The 21,378-nt window shown below is 42.2% G+C and overlaps 1 protein-coding gene across 19 annotated transcripts in view; it reads right to left on the bottom strand.

The window, feature by feature from the left end:
• Nucleotides 1-21,378, bottom strand: part of sytl2a (synaptotagmin-like 2a) — a 149,331-nt gene that overhangs the window by 48,738 nt on the left and 79,215 nt on the right. For all 19 annotated transcript variants that reach the window (XM_078221837.1, XM_078221833.1, XM_078221840.1 and 16 more), the window contains 2 exons: nucleotides 12,702-12,777; nucleotides 5,259-5,367 (listed from right to left, as the gene is read on the bottom strand). In XM_078221837.1, coding sequence (XP_078077963.1) covers nucleotides 5,259-5,367; nucleotides 12,702-12,777 — 185 coding nt within the window. The remainder of the gene's footprint in view (nucleotides 1-5,258; nucleotides 5,368-12,701; nucleotides 12,778-21,378) is intronic.

Genomic DNA, 21,378 nt, shown 5'->3' with positions numbered 1-21,378 from the left:
GGATTGGTGAGGCATTGCCTCTCAACTGATAGTAGCTCCATGGAGTACGAATCTGCTGACCTCTCTCAGGATCACAGTATTCATACACCCACCCTTGCCAATCTGCAAGTGCCCTTGCTGGAGCCCATCAGCCAGTCAGGTCAAACTGCTGCAGCCCATGTCGAGATGGTGCAGTCTGAAACCAGGCCTTCTGGGTTCAGGCTGCTTATGGTCATCAGCAATCTCCTCCACTTAAAGACAGCAGCCTTCTACCATCCATGCAACGGCTATTGGAGTGGATTGTGTAGGAGCAAAAAGACATGCAAAGGAAAACCAAAGTCATTGGAATACATCTATACTGTGCATTCTGAAACATCTTAAATGTTTGCTACTGCATCTCTATTGGCATATCCCTCATGTCTCAAAGAGAACCTTCCATTATATATTGGTGAAAACTAGCTGTTTAAAGTCAAACTGGCAATGCATCAGATACAGCAGCTCTTACCGAAGACCAACCCAGTCAAAGAAAAGAAGTCCAAGGGGAGACTACCGATCTTCCAAGCCTCACAAGAACAAAATCAGGGAAAGTTGTGAAACCCCCAGATCATTTAAACCTATAAAGTCAGAGACTTGGGGGGTAGAAGGGACAGTATGTAAATATATTTGGACAAAGAGGGGAGGGGGGCTATAAGAGACGTAATATTAGGGTGTGCAGAATGGAAAAAGAGTTGATGTATGGGATTGAACAAACAGTGCCACCCACACAATGAGTCACATGGCTAGGAGTTTAAACAGGAGAAAGCTCATGGCTTAGATGAGTAATAGCTGTAGTTTTATATATCTTGTAAAATAGTTATGTTTGTCCACTAAACAGTTACTGTTCAGACATACCTTCATCTCGACAAGCTTCCTTAGCCAGTCACAACCAACATGCAACAAGTTTAACATCTCACCTGACTGTTTGGCACTCTCAGTACTGTACTGTAGGATCAGCCCAGACTTATGTATAGGTCTCTGGAGTGAGCCTTAAACCTGCAACTTGCTAAGCCTGTACTAATTGAGTCACAGCTGGCAATACAATGGTTCCTAGTTTCTGGTGCCGACCTCAAAGAGTGATGGGAAAAACAAATGAAAATATTGACTTTTGTAATTAGCGCCTGTTTGCTTTGTACTGAAAATATTTACATTAACTGAAGATTTGAGATAGCATAATTAGTGACATGGCCAAAGGCAATGGTTCAAAGATAATGGCATAAAGAATTGATCAGCACTATTATAAACATACATTATATGAACCCAAAAATTCTTGTCCCCAAGAACATTTCCTGCAAAGAACATAAAGCAATATAAAACCAGAGCCATTATAGTCCAGAAGGAGGGTGGAAAACAAATTATTCTATAAAAGACATCATGAAAATGGATAAATTGGAAAGCAAACATATGAATGAGAAACAGTGGAGCAAGTAATAAACCTTTTTAAAAATCTCATCTAATTACGGATTCCTCTAACTTTTTCACGTACAACTAGAAAATTAATCTACGTAGAACAGAATCCCTAGAGTGCAGAAGGAGGCCATTCAGCCCATCAAGCCTGCACTGACAGCAATCCCACCCTGGCCCTATCCCCACAACCCCATGCATTTACCCTGCGAGTTCCCCTGACACTAAGGGGCAATTTAGCATGGCCAATCAACCTAACCCACATATCTTTGGATTGTGGGAGGAAACTGGAGCACTTGGAGGAAACCCACACAGACACGAGGAGAATGTACAAACTCCACACAGACAGTAGCCCGAGGCCAGAATTGTACCCAGACCCCTGGCATGTGAGGCAGCAGTGTCAACCACTTGGCTGTGCCGCCCATATGTATGTTTATTACATATATTTAACTAGCATTGTGATGTGACAGGAGTGCACCATTTAGATTGAACACCACTGAAATTGCAATGCTAGTCTATCATTGGATGACAAATTATATCTTTAAATCCTAACTCTGGAGGGTAAACACAAATTAACAAATTCTAAGTGTGGCCTATATATCTGAATAGCAGATTGTTCTGTAACTGAAACTTGAGGCAATATGGCTCAAATCAGCTTACAATCTAACTCATCAAATGTGTGTTTCTGTTTGTAGAAAATTAGTGTTCTGACATGCATAAGATAAACTTCCTGTTTTTCCAAAAGTACCAACTCTTTTTCTCCTTGGTACATTTGTAACGAGTTATCAGTGTTCTTCAAAAAAAGAGTCAAATTTACTTCAGTCATGTTCTTCCCTCTCAGTTAAATAATTCTTAATTAGCTTGGTCATAAACAGGAGCATGGAAAAAGCAGATGTTCAAGATGCATCTACACTGGCACAAGTACTATGTAAAACGGAGATGCCCTCAGAAATAATCTGCACCATGGGCATTGTCAAAAGGCATGGGCAAGATCCTGGTGGAACTGTCAGAATTGCAGCTGAAGAATTTTTCGATCCAAATAAAATCAAATATTATTCATGGCATAAGATTCTGGTTTTTGGTCATTTCATTCAGAAATTGTTACAGTTGAGAATGAGTGTATTTTCATTGTGATTGTTAAGGGGCATCCATTTGAGTCCACTTGGAAAAGATATTATTCGTTAGTTAAGAGGGAGCTTACTCTGCATCCAACTCTGCTATTCCAGATTGAGATGTGTTTAATGTGGATGATTATGGAATCATCCTTTAAAAACAAGAGGAGTGGATTTTTCTTTTCAAATTAATTTTTATGCAAGTATTTTGTTAAAGTTTAAAATAGTGGGATATTGGACAATTTAAAAAATGCCTGTGAGCACTTAAATCAGCAAGGCATAATAGGCTATAGTCCAAGTGCTGGTAAATGGGGTTAGCACAGATTGGTATTTGATGGTTGGCATAGACATGGTGGGCTGAAGGGCCTGTTTCTGTGCTATATGACCACGACTCTAAAGCATTCCATTCACCAATATTAACATTCTTCATCCTGGTGAGTGCAAAACTAAAGTTTTTAAAAATATTTTTTGCTAAGAAACTTCATACATAAAAATTAAACCAAGTTTTCAAACTAATTCACTCTCCTTCTTGTTACTTCTAAAGAATGCTTTCATAATGCTTCATCCCAATGAACATGGTCACCGAATAGAGGGAATAGTTTTCATTAACCTTTTTCCCCTTAAGGTATGATCACAAGAAATGGGAGCAGGAATAAGCTATTCAGCCCTTTGAGCATGCTCTGCCATTCAATTCTGGCCTTAACTCCACTTCCATACCAGCACCCACAACCCGTGACTTCTTTGTCAAACAAAATCCATCTAACTCTGCCTTCAATACATTCAATGACCCAGCCTCCACGGCTCTCTATGGAAGAGAATTCCAAAGACTAACAACCCTCAGAAAATAAATTCCTTCTCATCTCAGACTTAAATAGGAGACCTTTTTTGAAACTGTACCCTGTAGTTCTAGATTCCCCCACAAGGGGAAACATCCTTTAAGCATCTACCCTGTATCCCCTCAGAATCTTATTTTAAATAAGATTCATCACCTCAGTTTAAACTCCAATGAGTCCAACCTACTCTAGGTTTCCTCATAAAACAACCCCTTCATTCCAGCAATCTGAACCTTCTCTGAACTGCTTCAAATGCAAATATATCTCCTTAAGAAAACCAAACAGCTCTCAGTATTCTGGATGAAGTCTCACCAATGCTTTGCTGTTGTAGCAAGACTTCTTTAGTTTTTAAAAAAATCTCATCCCCCTTGCAATAAAAAACATGCAATTTGCCTTCCTCGTTACTTGGCATACTTGCATGTAACATTTGTAATTGGACTCCAAGATCCCTCTGTATCACAGCATTATGTCATCTCTCTCTCTCTAGTTAAATATTATTTTCATTTCCATTCTATCTGACAAAGTGGACAATGTCACATTTTCCCCGTATTATATTCTGCCTGACAAATGTTTGCCAATTCACTTAACTTATCAATATCCCTTTACAGACTCTGGTTGGAACTTTCCGGCCGTTCACACCAACGGCATCTATTGGCCCTGCCGACAGCCCCCCCACTCCCCACCATGGGTTTCCCGGCAGCGAGGGGTGCATTCAATGGGAAACTCCGTTGACGGAAGATCATACCGCCGGCCAATGGCGAGCTGCCTCCGTGAAACATGCAGTAGTCATCATTATATAGCCAATTCTCTATCCAGGCTAATATATCACCCTCAACACCATGAGCTTATATCTTGCGCAGTAACCTTTTATGTGGCACCTTACCCAACATCTTTTGGAAATCCAAATGTCCACATCTATTGGCAAGTTGTTTGAAGTGCCAAGTTATCTTGCTAGAACTGGCATTGGTAAGACCACAACTAGAGTATGGTCTTCAGTTTTTATTTAAGGATAAACATGCATTGGAGGCAGTTTAGAGAAGGTTCACGAGATTGATTCTTAGGATGAATGGTTATCTTATGAGGAAAGCTTGAGGAGATTGGGCCTATACACTTGAGTTTAGAAGAGGTTATCTTATTGAAACAAAATTCTGAGGGGGCTTGACAGGGTAGATGCTGAGAGGATGTTTCCCCTCATGGGGGAATCTAGAACGAGGGAGCACAATTTCAAAATAAAAGGTTCTCCCATTTAAGATGGAGATGAGGAGAAATTTCTTCTCCCAAGAGTCACTAGTCTTTTGAATTCTCTAACCCAGAAAGCAATGGAGGCTGGATCAGTGGTTATAGATAAACTATTAGACAGATTTTTAATCAAAAGGGAATCATGAGAGGGGTGGGGGCAATCAGATCAGGCCTGATCTTATTGAATGGCAAAGTAGGCTGAAAGGGCCGAATGGCCTACTCCTATTTCCTATGATTCTATGAAAAAACTTGAGTGATTTTTGTAAACTAAACAGAGAGGAATGATCTCTCAAATCTTGCTAATGGAGTTAAGGACTTAATATGCTAACTGCAGGGGAATCAAACTCACTCCAAGTAATGCTACTAGACAAAAAGGTACAACTATATACAATACTGCAAGGTATCAAATTAAATTTAAGACAACCTAATGCTGGTGGCTCTATGGCTGCCATTTGCAATTATAAAGGTTCGTTGCCCAGTTCATCTGCACTCATCATTATATGAGGATATCAAGCAGTCCAATTCAGACAAAATACTGCTACCAAATAGTGGAATATCTACCCGAGGTCCAACCCAAGAGAACACTTTGCAGTTTAAAAGAGAATATATCCTCTCTAGCATAAATATTTAATCTAAATGGTTTATTGGTAATTACCTGCCACAGGAGTCATAGATGTTGACTCTGTTCCAGTTGATAACAATTGTTTTTCTCCTCCATTTGGAATATCTTCTAAAAATGATTTGTTGAAAGGATTTTCTCGATGCTAAAAAATAATGGTCAGAAATTTAGGATTGTTAAATGATTCACAACAGAAACACAAAGTATCAAATGGTGCTGACAGCAACAGAAATTCAGTGTGGTTATAGATAAACTATTTGCAAATATCCAGAAGGCCAAATACAATAAAAGTATCAATTTAATTCTTTAGGAATGGAGAGGGTGCAGGAGAAATTCACTGAAATGGTATTTAAAGGTGAGAGGGTTTTTGTTATGAATATGCTATGTAAACTCTTCACGTCTGAGCAAAGAAATTAATTTATCTTTTAGAAGTATTCGAAAGAATGAGAGATTTTAATACAGTAAAATTGTGACAATCTATTTCAATTGATTCATGATCAGTTACCAGAGGATATAAATTTAGGACCATCACTGTCAGGAACAAAGGGAGAGTTTTAATTTTTTTTTTAAACTGCAAAGGATGGTTAGGACATGGAATGACCTATCATAATAGCTTTTAAACAACAAGTGGATAAATATTTGAAGCACAAAATAAAAGTACAGGGAAAATATGGGATATGTGGGTTATGGACAGCTCCTGGAGGGCTCCTGATAATTCACAAAATTAAATTATTTTAAATCGATAATTTGGTAGGCAGCGATTCAGCTGTTTTGCTTATTTTCATCATGCGACCTAGAAGAAATGCTTACTCTATACTTCCAAGAAGCAGTAAAATAGAGATTAATTATGTGCACATAACAGTTTAGTACTAGTTATTATATACTCAAGGCTAATGGTTAAGAGAATGGGTTTAAAAACCTGGTAATATAGGTTTCTAAAATTCAGCATTTATTTACCAAAACTTCACTGTTACAGTATGAATGTTAACTAGTTCCCCCCAGTCATAAATATTTTCATGTATTTGTCTAATATTTGACCGAATTAAAGAACCCAATACCAGGCTATTGTACATAAAGGACTAGTATCACACAATTAAAAATATTTCAGCTCTCTTTTGCTACATTCTGTTTCAATAAACTCAGTTCAAAGGAGGGGCTGAGCCATTCAATTCAAATATAGACAATCTACGTGTATTGTTCAAAATATGTATTTTATTGGCAGCTTGGATCAGTCATTGATTTAAATTCACAAAGCTTCGGTCATCATACTAAAGATTTTGATTCTTTACAAAATCAGTTTGATTTGGAACCTTGGAGGAGATTGTCTGACTAAAACCTTTTGAACAGAACTAAAGAGGCTGAGCAATGTCCATATATATTTACAAGTTTAAAGTCCCATGAGAACTTGTATTTATATAGCGTCTTATGTCTTCACCCGTGTCCCTCAGCACGTCACAGCCATCAAATTACATTTGACATGTACTCACTGTTACTGTGCATGCTAATGTGACATCCATATTACACACAACAGCTTCCACAGGAGATATATGATCAGCTAAATCTGTTTTGGTTGCGTTGATTGAGAAATAAATCTGAGGACAATGGAAGAATTTCCTGCTCTTCAAATAATGCTGTGCAATCCTTCATATTTAACTATATGAAGGGCCTTAGTTTAACATCTCAAGACAGACATCCTCTGACACTTTAGCACTCCTTCAGTACTGTATTGAAGTGTTAACCTAGTTTAGGCATGCAGTTTAGGTCATGGGCTTGAACCCACAGCCAACTAACTCTGAGGCAAGATCGCAATGATTGAGCCAAAGCTGACAGCATATAAAAGCATTATGAAACATAAAAAAACAATGGTCTCATAAATCATTAAGTCAGATGAGATGAACAAATTGTGCTAACACTAACAGGATGCACAAGAAATTATCCACAGAAAATAAAAACTTTAATAAAATGCGATGTTTGTTTAATGATTATTCTAACATGTTCTTTGTTCATGCATTTACACTATCGGGAAACACCACATTTATGTTTAATAATGCACTAAGAATCAGGAAATAGAAGAGATTTTAAATAAAAGTAGTCTGCTAATCTGATCTCACGAGGAAGTGTTTTTTTCCCCCACCCTGTCTGCTTACACTGACAGAATATCTCAACCCTCAAGAAAAAGAATTAATCCCAATTTAGCTAGAGGAGACATTCTACTTTGGAATTTTGTGTAAGGATGACAGCCCAGGGGAGCAAGAGCTAAGCAACACTGGAGCAGGATATAATGTGTGGCAGCAGAGGAAGTCCGAGACAGGAGGAGTGGGAGTTGAGCAGAATATGAAGAGCTTAGCTGGGAGTGAAAGGACCACATTCGAATCAAGAATTCGATAAAAGTGAAAAAAAGTGTGCCATCACAAGAAAGCAAGTAAATGATTGGTTAGAGTATTTTTTTTTTAGTCCTTTCTCTAAACTAGAGCATGGAGTTAAACAAGAAGCTGGGAAATTAAAAAATTCAAATCAGGGTTAGCAAGTTTAGAGTATTAACACATAGAAGCTTCACCAGAGTACAGATTTCACCAGGTGCAAGGGAATTTGGGAAGTGTGGGAATTTGGTAAAGTGGGGTCAAGAGGTACTGCTTGAGAAATAGGCATTATAAACAAATAGGACTGATAAAACACATTACATTATAGACAAGACTTAAAACATAAGTGGATTTTTAAAAAAGTATAAATAGACAATTGAGTGATATTTTAACTTGAAACCTAGTTAAATAAAATAGAGATGACAGGACAGGCGAGGTGAGCTGGCTGCAGTATGCAAGAACTGGTAGGCAGTAGTGTCATCCAGAACAACTACAGTTTCAGTGTCTGCAGCTACAAAGAACAAAGAAAATTACAGCACAGGAACAGGCCCTTCGGCCCTCCAAGCCTGCACCGAGCTAGAAGAGCTCTGACTTGATGAACTGGAGCCCAAGCTTAGACAGACACAGTATGCAACAAGGAGGGATAAAATTACCTGGACACTTCATTACAGGAGGCAATCATGCTCTTAGGTTAACTTCTTCAGATTTGGTCCATAGACAGGGACTGGATATTGTGACTGAGTGAGGTAGGTATGGGAATCCAGAAGGTAACATTGGAGGAGCCTCAGCCCATACACTTGTCCAACAGATACAAGGTTCTTGCAGTTTGTGCAGACAAGAGAAGGGCTGGAAGGGTGAATAAGCAAATTGACCACAGCACAATGGCAGGGAGTGAAAAGGAATGTCAGGAATGGTATAGTTAAAGGGATAGATATGGTTTCCTACAGGCAAGAACATGACTCTCAAAAGCTATATTGCCTGCCCAGTGCCAGAGTTAAAGATATCTTCACAGGGCTGGAGTAAGAGGGGAAGATCCAGTTGTTGCGGTCTACATAGTGCTAAGGTCTAAGAAAAAGAGGTTCTGCAGAGGAAACATCAGCAGCTAGGGGCTAATGAAAAAAGAACAGCAAAAGTAATAATCTCCAGATTACTCCAAGTCACAAACAAATTGGCATAAGGTCAATGAAATCAGAGCATTCAATGCATGGCTCAAAAGATTGGCATGGAAGAAATAGATTTCAAACTGTGGGGCACAGCACCAGAACCGGAAGAGGTTAGATTGGGACAGACTTGAATCATGCTGGAATCTGTGTCCTGACAAAACAAACTTGGACAATAGTAGGGAGAAAAGTTCCAAGGAAGGAAAAATGTAAAAGAAAATTAGAAAGTTAAAGAAAAGGACAAGAGCATAACGTTAGAATGAAGGGACACCAATTTAAGATTGAGATGAGGATGAATTTCTTCTCTGAGGGTTGAGTGTCTTTGGAACTCCTTACCACAGAGAGCTGTGGGGATAGAGTCCTTGCGTATATTTAAGGCTGAGACAGATAGATTTTTCATCAGTAAGGGAATCAAGGGTTATGGGGAAAGGGAAGAAAGTGGACATGATGAATGTCATCAGATCAGCCATGATCCTATTGAATGGCAGAACAGGCTTGAGGGGCTGAACACCCTACTCCTGTTCATATTTCTTACGGTGCAAGATAGCAATATGGGTAACAATGACCAGAGGGTGACAGAAAGAGGACAGAACATAAAACCTAGCAAATAGAGTAGGGGAAAATGGTAATAAAATTCAAGGTTCTGTATTTGGAAGCACACACCAGGATAAATGAATTGATGGCACAAACAGAAATAAATTGGTATTATCTGATAGCAATTACAGGGACAAGGAGAAGGATTTTGAGGCTATACCTGGACCATAACAGAGGTGGATAGACAGTGCAGAGAGCAGCAATTAGTCAATTCAGCAAATTAATGGAGGCTGGCAGAGGACAATTTAACTGTCTGGAGGTCGCCTGCCAGCAGAAGACCTGGAAGCCAGTTCCCCAGGCCCTCCCTGCCAGGGTTCAGCAGCGGGGGGTCGAAGCTGATGAGCTTTTGTTGGCACTCTAACTTAGCAAGTCCCTTGCTAAACAACCTTTACTGGTCAGCTAGTCCACTCTGTGGCCATTATTTAACCAATTAATAGGAGATAAAAATCAGAAAGTGAGTGACCGCTTCTCACAAGAGTCCAGATTTCTGACCTCCAATTGGGGGATTCAGAAGCCTGCAGAAAAATCCTGCCCAAGGGTGCAAGGTAACAAAGGCTGCAAACTTCAAGAGTACTCAACAATTTGGAAAGATAAGCAGATAGGAAAAGGACGTTGGATAGCTCAATCAATAAAGAGTAATCGGTAGTGAGAAATAATCTTGGTTCAGAAGAGAGAAATTGGGCAAGAGAGAAATTGGGCAAGAGAGAAAATTAGCAAGAAATATAAAATGAGTGCTTTTACAAGTATAAGAAGAGTAGACAAGTAAACATGATCTCTTAAGGGATGATGTGGAGATGCCACCGTTGGACTGGGGTGGGCACAGTAAGTAGTCTCACAACACCAAGTTAAAATCTAACAGGTTTATTTGGAATCACAAGCTTTCGGAGTGCTGCTCGTTCAGCAGGTGAGTGGAGATGAAGAAGGAGCAGCACTCTGAAAGATCTTGATTACAAATAAACCTACTGAACTTTAACCTGGTGTTGTGAGACCTCTTACTGTGCCTTCAGGGATGAGGCAAGGGAATTAATAATGGGAGACAGGGAAGTGAACAGGTATTTTTTTTTAAAAAGTCTTCACAGTAGAAGACACAAAGAAGCACCGGTAATTTTTTTTAAAAAGTCTTCACAGTAGAAGACACAAAGAAGCACCCCAAGTGTAGTAAAAAACCAAGTAGTAAAGGGAGGGAGGAATTTAAAACAAATCACATTCACAAAAGAAAATATACTAGGAAAACTCATGGGACTAATGGCTGATGAGTCTCCTGGACTCGAGGGCCTGCATCATTAAAGTGGCTGCAGAGATAGTGGTGCAATGGTTGTGATCTCCCAAAATTCCCTACATTCTGGAAAAGTCCCAATGAATTGTAAAAACACAAATGTAACACCTCTATTCAAGAAATGGGTAGACAGAAAACAGGAATATAAGCCTAACATCTGTCATTAAGAAAATGCTAGATTTAATTGAGGAAGTAGCAGAGCAATTAGAAAATCATAATACAATCAAGCAAAGGTAAATTATATTCCACAAATTTATTAGAGTAATTTTGAGGGTATAACAAGCAGGGAAGATATAGGGGAGCCAGTAGCTGCAGTGAATTACAAGAGTTCATGGTTTGAGGGAAGGGGGCGGGGGTAACAGTCAGGATAAATGGGTCATTTTCAGGTTGTAAAACTAATTAGCGGAATGCCATTGATATCGGTGCTAAGGCTTCAACTATTTACAATCTATATTAATGACTCATATGAAGGAAGAATATATTACAACAAATTTATTGACAATACAGATGGATGAGAAAGCATATTGGAAGTAGCACAGAGTCTTCAGAGGGATACAAAAGTTAACTGGGTGGGTTAAAATTTGGTTATGCAGCAGAGTATGGTTTGTGCCATGAACAATTGTTAAGCATCACATGGAATGGCACAGGAATCCCACTCTGGCATAGCAGTCTCTGCCACATTTGAGCACTTGTTCTCTAGGTCAATCAGGTTGGGCTTATCGCTCGTAACTGCTGTCTCCAGCAACTCTGGTGTTAATGCTCTGCATCAAAACTGGAGCAATCTCTCCAGGGTGCCAGCATGGGCAAAAGTTCAGGGTCTTTTGCTTGACCACCCCGTTCAAGTCTAAAAGAATGCAAAGATGAATTATAACATATAAAAATGTGAGATTACCCTCTTTGGTAGGAATTGAAAAGCTAAATATTCTTTAAATGAAGAGAATGGATCTTTCTTCTGCCCTTCAGGCTCCAAATCTGTAATGGATCTTAAGGGGCAATCTCAAGCTGTATATTTGAGGTCTTCAGGTTAGGCACACTTCTCTCAGGTCAGACTGAAGTTTCTTCCTTCTTCATTATTAGAGATTTTGAGGTATTTCACCTGCTACCACCATGGTGCAAGTCTGTATATTGTTTCATGATGAGGTGTAGCAGCTTGTATGGCTGAACAATTACTATTTATACACACATTCTTCATATGATACTTCCACAAGACTCACTACTACCCTCTACTATTTCCATGTGACTCTCTACATCACAACCTGGGCAGTACTGTTTCCTAGTCCCACATTAACCCTTACAATCCTGCCTTAAAACCACACAATTCTTAATGGATATCCAACAATTTTCATTTCAGAAGTCCAGCATTTGCTGTTTATTTTAAGGAAAATAGAACATAATCTAACAGATATCCCAATTTTCCCCCACTTCATGAATCCCTTTTTCAGTAGCACTCAATAAGTTGTCAGTACGGTTAGAAAGCTTTTGGTCCTCTAGTTCACTGCTACTAAAAATTACGTTCACAGAAAAGCATGCCTGAAAGCCAGAAATTCACTAAATTGCATTTGTAGGTTATTCAATCCAAAAGGAAGAGACACTTCCACCCTCTCTATTATAGTATTAGATGTTCCCATGTATCTGCTGCCCTTGCCCTTGGGAACACCACCACCTGCAAGTTCCCCTCCAAGCCACTCACCATCCTGACTTGGAAATATATCGCCAGTACTTTGCAGTCGTTGGGTCAAAATCCTCCCTAATGGCATTGTGGGTCAACCCACAGAACATGGACTGCAGCGATTCAAGAATGTGGCTCACCACCATCTTCTCAAAGACAAGTTGGGATGGGCAATAAATGCTGGCCAGCCAGCGACACCCAGGTCCCACAAATGAATTTAAAAAATGAAATGAAGTTGTCCTAATTTTAAATTGAGTATCTGTATTTATTGAACAAAACAATGATGGTGTTGAAAATGGTGAGTATGTCTGCTCATGCTGGTTTTTACAGATGAGTTACATCAGCAAACTAAAGTGCATCCCTTTTTTCTCAAATTTAAAGCAACAAAGTAAATCTTTGAGCCAGTATCGTGAAACATACCTTTCCTGGTGAAAGGGTGTTCTGCCTTGGTGTCTGTTGCTGTTCAGGAACTCTGTTGTTTTTGCGTGAAGTTGTACTGCAAAGGAAAAAGCTTACGTATTATCAAAAAGCAGACCCAACTCCAAACTGAACAACACAATTCAGTTTAGTACCCTTTCCTAAAGAGAGCTATCTGCTGCATTTTAAATAACCATTTCTTTGTCTCACTTCTCCTCACCCACTCTTTCAGTCAATCATTTCTGCTGCCATCTGGTTTCATGGGCATCTAATATCTGCCAATATCATCTCCAAATTACCATTGTTCTGGAAGGTCTATAAACAAACATCATCATTCGGATGTTCAGTTTTATATGGCATTACAACCACTTTCCATCAGTGGTGGCTTTATTATTCAACAAGTGAGGTGTTAAGCAAAAGATTAAGAAAAGGAAAGAACTCTTGGCCAGCTCCCACAATGTGCTTATTACTCATGCTTTAAAAGTTAAAAGGCAATGAACCTGTCCCCTTTAGATCATTTCTCAGTCGTATTTGGTCCATAGAAATCCTGTTTACTGGGAGTTATCTATTTACATACCGAGTCATGCGATCATATCCAAGACGAACAATAAGCTCACGTAACTTGTTTGGTATAATCAGGGAAGGCAAGCTGTGGTGAACCATGGTTGGTTCCCACTGGATAGTACTGAGCCAGGGCTGGCCAGTACTACAGGAATGTATATAGGTTACTGTGGGATTGTACTAATGTTGCTGTTGGGTTAGGGTGGGATTGTTACACCTGTGTTTGTTACTGTTGTGGCACATCCCAGTCGGGCTCCGCCTCCTGGGAGAGGTATAAGACTCCCTGCTCAGACGGGACCTCTTCAGTCTGGGATAGTGTGTTAAAGTTCTGATAGCTCCATTGTTAGTTAATAAAAGCCTTCTTTTACTGAAGCTTCGAGCCTCGTGTCCAATTGATGCGCATCAATTTTATTAACTAAAATTAAACTCTCGACGGAAGAAAAAAAGAGTATGGAGCAAATCCTCAAGCCAGAACGTCTGACGCTAGATCCACGTGCGGTGGGCGCTTCTAACACCTTCGACCACTGGTTGAAGTGTTTTGAAGATTACCTAGCAGCCTCCGCAGCGGTCACCACAGATGATGACAGACTCCGGGTCCTCCATGCGAGGGTAAGCGACACAGTCTACCTCGCGATCCGTGCGGCCACCACTTACCCTAGGGCCCTCGAGCTTCTAAAGAAGCGCTATACGAAACCTCCTAACGAGATCCACGCTCGTTACCTCCTCGCTACACGACGTCGGCAGTCGGGCGAAACCATGGAGGACTACGCCAATGAGCTCTTACAGCTAGCCAGGGGCTGTGACTGCAAAGCTGTGTCGGCTGAGCAGAGCATGTACGACCTCGCCCGAGATGCATTTGTGGCCGGGGTCGGGTCTTCATACATCCGTCTCAAACTGCTAGAAAAGGGTAATCTCAATCTTACCCAGGCCATGGAATTAGCTGAAATGCTCGAGTCGGCTTCGAAGAGCTTAGTCCTATATCCAGAGGACCACGTGGAGACAAGGTGGCAGGAGCCCAGTCGCAAATCCCTCCTCGCCCCTCGGGCTTGAAGTGCTGTGTAATGGCGTGCTCCCATGTGGGCCAGACGACGGCTGCAGCCCCATGCGGCCCGCGGTGCTATTTCTGCGGAGGAGCAAAACATACCCGACAAAAGTGTCCCGCTAAAGCGGTAATCTGTACCGCATGCGGTAAAAAGGGGCATTATGCAAAGGTGTGCAGATCGAAGCCCAGGAACGGCAGTGCGGCCTGCGACTCTTCGGAACTGGGATCATCACCATCGTCGTCGAAGTCCTCGTGGGGTTCGTCCACGTGTGAGTACAGGACGACGCCATTGCGGTCGACGGAGTCGGAGGAGTATGACCACCAGGGGTCACTGTGTTTGGTGCCCTCACCCATGTGCGATTCATGGGGGCGGCCATGTTGGTCGACGATGACCACGAGCGACCAGCAGGGGTCCTCAGCATCGACTTCAGCTGCCTGCAGTGACGTTCATGGACCAACGGTGGCGTCGATCATCCTGGACCAGGCTAAGCCTCACAGGCTTGATCGTTCAATGATGGATATCCAGGTAAACAATCATGTGCTTTATTGTCTGTTTGACAGCGGGAGCACTGAGAGCTTTATCCACCCTGACACTGTGAAGAGGTGTGGACTCCAGATTCAACCTGCCAAACAGACAATCTCTATGGCATCAAGGTCCCGGTCTGTCGCTGTGCTAGGAAGTTGTGTGGTAACCTTGAAAGTACAAGGCACAATTTACGAGCGTTTCAGGCTCCTTGTGTTGCCGTATCTTTGCGCACCAATTCTTCTCGGACTAAACTTCATGGTCCACTTGAGGAGTGTGATCCTACAGTACGGTGGGCCACTCCCTTCGCTGGCAGTGGGAGAACAGCTGCAGTCTCCAAATTGCCCAACGCGCCCCGCCTGCAATCTTTCTACGTTAAAGATCACCACACCCTCTTTATTTCAGAATCTGGTACCAGGCTGCAAGCCCATCGCTACTAAAAGTAGGCGTTACAGCACTGAGGATCGGACCTTCATCAGATCTGAGGTTCAGCGACTCCTCAAAGTAGGGATCATACAGCCCAGTGTTAGTCCGTGGAGAGCACAGGTTGTGGTGGTCAAGAGCGGGAACAAACCCCAGATGGTCATTGATTACAGTCAGACCATTAACCGATATACGCAGCTGGATGCGTATCCTCTCCCGCACATATCTGATATGGTCAATCAGATTGCGCAGTACCGGGTGTTCTCCACCATAGACCTCAAGTCCGCCTACCACCAACTCCCCATTCGCCCAGAGGACCGACAATACACGGCCTTTGAGACGGATGGTCGTTTGTATCATTTTCTTAGGGTTCCATTTGGTGTCACCAATGGGGTCTCGGTCTTCCAGCGTGCTATGGACCGAATGGTGGATCAGAACAGGCTGCGGGCTACCTTCCCGTACCTGGATAATGTCACCATCTGCGGCCATGATCAGCAGGACCATGACACAAATCTCCATAACCTCTTACGCACTGCATCTCGCCTGAACTTGACCTACAACAGGGAGAAGTGTGTGTTCCGTACGCGCAGGTTGGCCATCCTGGGATACGTGGTGGAAAACGGGGTCATTGGCCCTGATCCAGACCGTATGCGCCCCCTTGCTGAACTTCCCTTGCCCGCTAGCGCAAAAGCACTGAGAAGATGCCTAGGCTTCTTCTCCTATTATGCGCAGTGGGTCCCCAACTACGCGGACAAAGCCCGTCCGCTTATTAAGTCCACAACTGTTCCACTCACGCCAGAGGCCCAATTGGCCTTCAAGAAATTGAAAGACGACATCGCGAAAGCCACGATGCACGCGGTAGACGAATCCATCCCTTTTCAGGTGGAAAGCGATGCATCTGATTTCGCCCTGGCCGCCACACTTAACCAGGCGGGCAGGCCCGTCGCGTTTTTTTCCCCGCACCCTCCAAGGCCCCGAAATTCAGCATTCAGCGGTGGAGAAGGAGGCCCAGGCCATTGTGGAGGCCGTCAGACACTGGCGCCATTACCTGGCGGGAAAGCGGTTCTCCCTGATCACGGACCAGCGGTCCGTGGCGTTCATGTTCAACAACTCGCAGAGGGGCAAGATCAAGAATGACAAGATCTTGCGGTGGAGAATTGAACTCTCCACCTATAACTACGATATCATGTATCGTCCAGGGAAACTCAATGAGCCCTCGGATGCCCTCTCGCGCGGAACATGCGCTAGTATTCAGGAGGATCGCTTGAACGCCCTCCATAATGATCTGTGCCATCCTGGGGTCACTCGGCTCTACCACTTCGTCAAAACCCGCAATCTGCCTTACTCGGTCGAGGACGTCAGGTCGGTAACAAGGAGCTGTCGGATTTGCGCGGAATGCAAACCGCACTTTTACCGACCTGACCGGGCACATTTGGTCAAGGCCACTTGCCCCTTCGAGAGGCTGAGTGTTGATTTTAAGGGCCCCCTTCCCTCAACAGATCGGAACGTGTACTTTCTGAACATAATCGATGAGTACTCCCGGTTCCCGTTTGTTGTCCCCTGCTCGGACACATCAGCTGCCACGGTGATCAAGGCATTCCGTGATCTTTTTACCCTGTTCGGGTACCCCAGCTATATCCATAGCGACAGGGGCTCGTCGTTCATGAGCGATGACTTGAGGCAATTCCTGCTCTCATACGGGATTGCCTCTAGTAGGACCACGAGTTACAACCCTAGGGGTAATGGACAGGTGGAACGAGAGAATGCTACAGTCTGGAAGGCTGTCCTATTGGCGTTGAAATCCAAAGGTCTTCCAGTCTCCCGTTGGCAGGAGGTCCTCCCTGATGCGCTTCACTCTATTCGCTCCCTCCTGTGTATGGCAACCAATGCTACTCCCCACGAGAGGATGTTCTCATTCCCTCGGAAGTCTTCCTCGGGGATATCTTTACCAGCCTGGTTGACGTACCCAGGACCCGTCCTCCTGCAGCGACATGCAAGGGCCCGCAAGTCCGACCCCTTGGTCGACCAGGTCCACCTCCTCCACGCCAACCCTCAGTATGCCTATGTGGCATATCCTGACGGGCGAGAGGACACAGTCTCGATCCGAGACCTGGTGCCTGCAGGGGACGTAGCAACTCCTGTCGCTCCCATACCCCCAGTGACGAATCCATTATCTCTTATTTCTTCCCCGGACATAGCGCGGGCAGCATCGGGACCATTGCTGAACAGTTTTACTCCAATGCACAGCTTGCCTGAGCCCCGAAGATGGTCGCCACCGCAGGATGTGTCAGGATCCCCTGCACTACCGTCTCATCAGGGTCAACCGGCCTGTGAGTCCGTGGGAGAACAGCTGGATGCCGTTTTGGGGAGAACGCCACCGCAAGTGCCTACTCCGGTGTCACCGCCGGTATTGAGGAGGTCACAACGACAGTGCGGTCCTCCAGACCGTCTGAACTTATAATCTGCTGACATTTTAGTCTGTTTTCGTACCCCGCCAGCCTCTGTTCTCAAAGGAGGGGTGAATGTGGTGAACCATCGTTGGTTCCCACTGGATAGTACTGAGCCAGGGCTGGCCAGTACTACAGGAATGTATATAGGTTACTGTGGGATCGTACTAATGTTGCTGTTGGGTTAGGGTGGGATTGTTACACCTGTGTTTGTTACTGTTGTGGCACATCCCAGTCGGGCTCCGCCTCCTGGGAGAGGTATAAGACTACCTGCTCGGACGGGACCCCTTCAGTCTGGAATAGTGTGTTAAAGTTCTGATAGCTCCATTGTTAGTTAATAAAAGCCTTCTTTTACTGAAGCTTCGAGCCTCGTGTCCAATTGATGCGCATCACAAGCAAATATTATTTAACCAAGGGGTTGCAATTATGCCCCAACCAAGCTTAAAACTTTTCAGGCTGTCATTTACAAGATCTATACATCAACGTGAACGATCACAGAAAAAGAAAAAAAAAGTTAATCCAGCCTCAAATCCCCCCCATGCAAAATGGCATGCCCATAAAAAATACGGGTTCAACCTTTGATTACAAAAGACATTAATGATATACTCTGGTCTCAAATATACATGTTAATCAGTTGCACCATGCATTGTACTATGATCGCTGCAGCAAACCAATTAAAACAGGCAGTTAACCTTTTAGAGTTTATTAACTTTGTTAAAAGTCAACTGGTTCATGCTGGAAAAGTGCTTGTTTATTAATGATTACATTATATTTCAGATTTGTTGGAAAAATGAACTTAAGAAAATTCAATGATGCTAGAGTTCTCTGAAAATTTTACATAATACTGAAGCTTATAGTTTTCATACTATTTTTAGCCATTATTGTGTATGCGAGTAGCCTCAGATAGAAACATTAATTTGAGCATTCTTTCCCACAATTTTGATAAGTCAGTGAGTTCTACACTTTTTCCTGTCGAGGTAGAGACTTGCAAGACTCGCATAAAACTGACCAAACAGTATCCACTACAAGTTTCATGTCAATTAGTTAGATTAACACAAAAGGAATCCTTAGTTATATTCTAATTGAAATAAGCAATAGTTATAATTCTCTATTGCTTTCCTGAAGGTGCATTGACCCAAACAGGTGCCGTAGCATGGTGACTTGGGGAATTTCACAGTAACTTCATTGCAGTGTTAATGTAAGCCTTACTTGTGACTAATAAATAAATAAACTTTACTGAATCAACCTCAACAAATGCAAGTCATATTCTAGATCAGACTTTTTCAAAGTGGGGGTCACAGACAGGTGTAAAAAAAGGGTCGGAGGTATTCCCCAATGACTACCTGATTTAGGCGCCAAGAACTTTACACACTACTCTACATGCAGCCAAACTCTCTGCTTCAATTTATACTCTCTTGGAACAGTAGTCTACAACCATAACAGGCAACAATGAGGTCAGCGCATCCTGCACATACGCTTGGCACCAAGCACTCTGTACGTTCTTTTGGCGCAAGGTCACTTGGAGGTGAGCTTCTTCCACTTGTGAGCAAGAAGACTGAACAGGGATCGTTTTGTTACAAGAGACGGTCAAAGACCTCAGTACTTGACACATACAATACACCCACTTTTACTCAAACATAACAGCTTGTTCTGGTCTTAATAAACCCAGTCCAAAATCTGTCAAGCTCCTCATGATAATGATTTCTATATAGACTTAGCAGTCAGCTGATTACTGTTTTCAGCTACCACCCCACACACAAAAATTCTGCTTAAATAATAAAAATCTCGAGCTTAAATGTGCATTTAACCCATTGCAATGCCCTTGAAATCTAAATTTTTATTAAAATTCTGTTTTAAACATTTCTGAAATCAGCAAAGCTTCCAATTTAAACAGAGTCATTATCACGTCAACATGCTCCCAAAGTGCATTATTATACTATTTTTATACTAAAGGCCATTTTCCAAATTTTGGTTTTGTTTTGAAAACTCATTTTCCAGTGTACCTACTGGCCAAGATCTGAATCTACTGGCGAGAGCTGCTCTGGAGAGTCCACGACAGGACTATAACTTCTGTGTCCTGTTTTGTTGCAAGTGTAGAAATGCTACCCAATTTGGCCTGAAGAAACCAAAATCATGAACAAAGCAGTATATAGATGAGGTATGGTTTTGTTAATTGTGCTAACACAGGATACAAAGTCCATGTGTGTTGTATGTGGGGAAATACTGGTGAATGAGTGAACAAGGTGTGGATCCCAAAGTTCAGCTATTTGCAAAACTGGGTCCTCGGAAAAAAGTTTGAAAAACACTTTTCTAGATTGAAATCATAAAAAAGGAAAAAAACTACATGATTGAGATTGTTTTTCAGGTTGTTGGGTTTAAAGTCAGCTAAAAAGTAAATTGCCCTCTTTTCTGTTCCAAAATGTCCATCATTGATCGAGTTCTCTGATGCGATGCAAAAGTCGAACCTCCTTCTTAAGGTAGCGCAGTTGATGTTTTGTACATGGACATTCAGAAGGTGTTTGATGGAAGTATTGTACTGCGTAACAGTCTTGTCAGCAAATTGTGGTCAATGGTATTAAAGCAGCAGTGATAGTGTGGATACGAAATTGGCAAAAAAGAGACACAGAAAGCAGAGTATATTGGTGAATGGCTGTTTTCAGGCTGGAGGAGAGTATACAGTGGGATCCCCAGGAGTTAGCATTCGGACCTGTGCTCACTTCGTTATATATGAACGACTAGGATTTGGGCACAGGAGGAATCTTTCCGAAGTTTGCCAATTAAACTTGTAAACAGCAAGAAGAATAGTAACAGCAGGATATAAACTGGTAAAATGGGCAGCCAAATGGCAGATGCAATTTAATACAGGTGGTGTGAAGTGATTTATTTTGGTAGCATGAATGAGAAACAGTAATATAGATGGATAGGATAGAATTCCTACAGTGCAGAAGGAGGTCATTCAGTCCATCGAGCCTGCACCCATTCTCTGGCAGAGCATCCCACCCAGCCCCTATTTCCAGAACCCCATGTATTTACCCCACTAACCTCCCTAACCTACACATCTTGGAACTCCAAGGGGCAATTTAGCCCCTTGGTACAAATTTAAAGTGGGTGTCAAAACAGATAGACCTGGGGGTTCACATTCAAATCTTTGACGTTGAGAGGCAGTGAAAAGAAAAAGCTTAAGGACCCTTGGCTTTATAACTAAACATATCAGGTACATCATACATCGGGAAGGAAATTATGCTAAACCTTTTTGGCTAGACCAACTGGAATATTATATCCAATTCTGGGCACTACACTTTTGGTAAGATGCTAAGGCCTTAGAAAGGGTGAAGAAATTAAAATAATCCAAGGGTTGCATGAAAATTAGTGTGGTTCTTCTTACAGTAGAGAAGCCCAAGGACAGATTTGATAGAAATTTTTAAAATCATGAAAGGTTTTGACAAATTAAATGAGAAACTGCTTTGCAGGAACCAATGGGTTCGTAACCAGAGGACAAAAGATTTAAAGGAACTGGCAAACAAAAAGCAAGATGACTATGATGTTTAGAAAGAAAGTTGTTGTGATCTGGAACAAACTGCCTGAAAGGAATAGGGAAAGCATATTCAAATAAGAACTTTTAAAATGAGAATTGGAAAAATACTCAAAGATGTGTAGGGTGTTGTATCAGATATCTCTTTCAAA

Source organism: Mustelus asterias, chromosome 10, assembly GCF_964213995.1.
Source record: "Mustelus asterias chromosome 10, sMusAst1.hap1.1, whole genome shotgun sequence".
In the NCBI taxonomy this organism is placed as follows: Eukaryota; Metazoa; Chordata; class Chondrichthyes; order Carcharhiniformes; family Triakidae; genus Mustelus; species Mustelus asterias.
The sequence above is the reverse complement of the archived record's forward strand: the minus strand, read 5'-3'. Positions and strand labels throughout refer to the sequence as shown.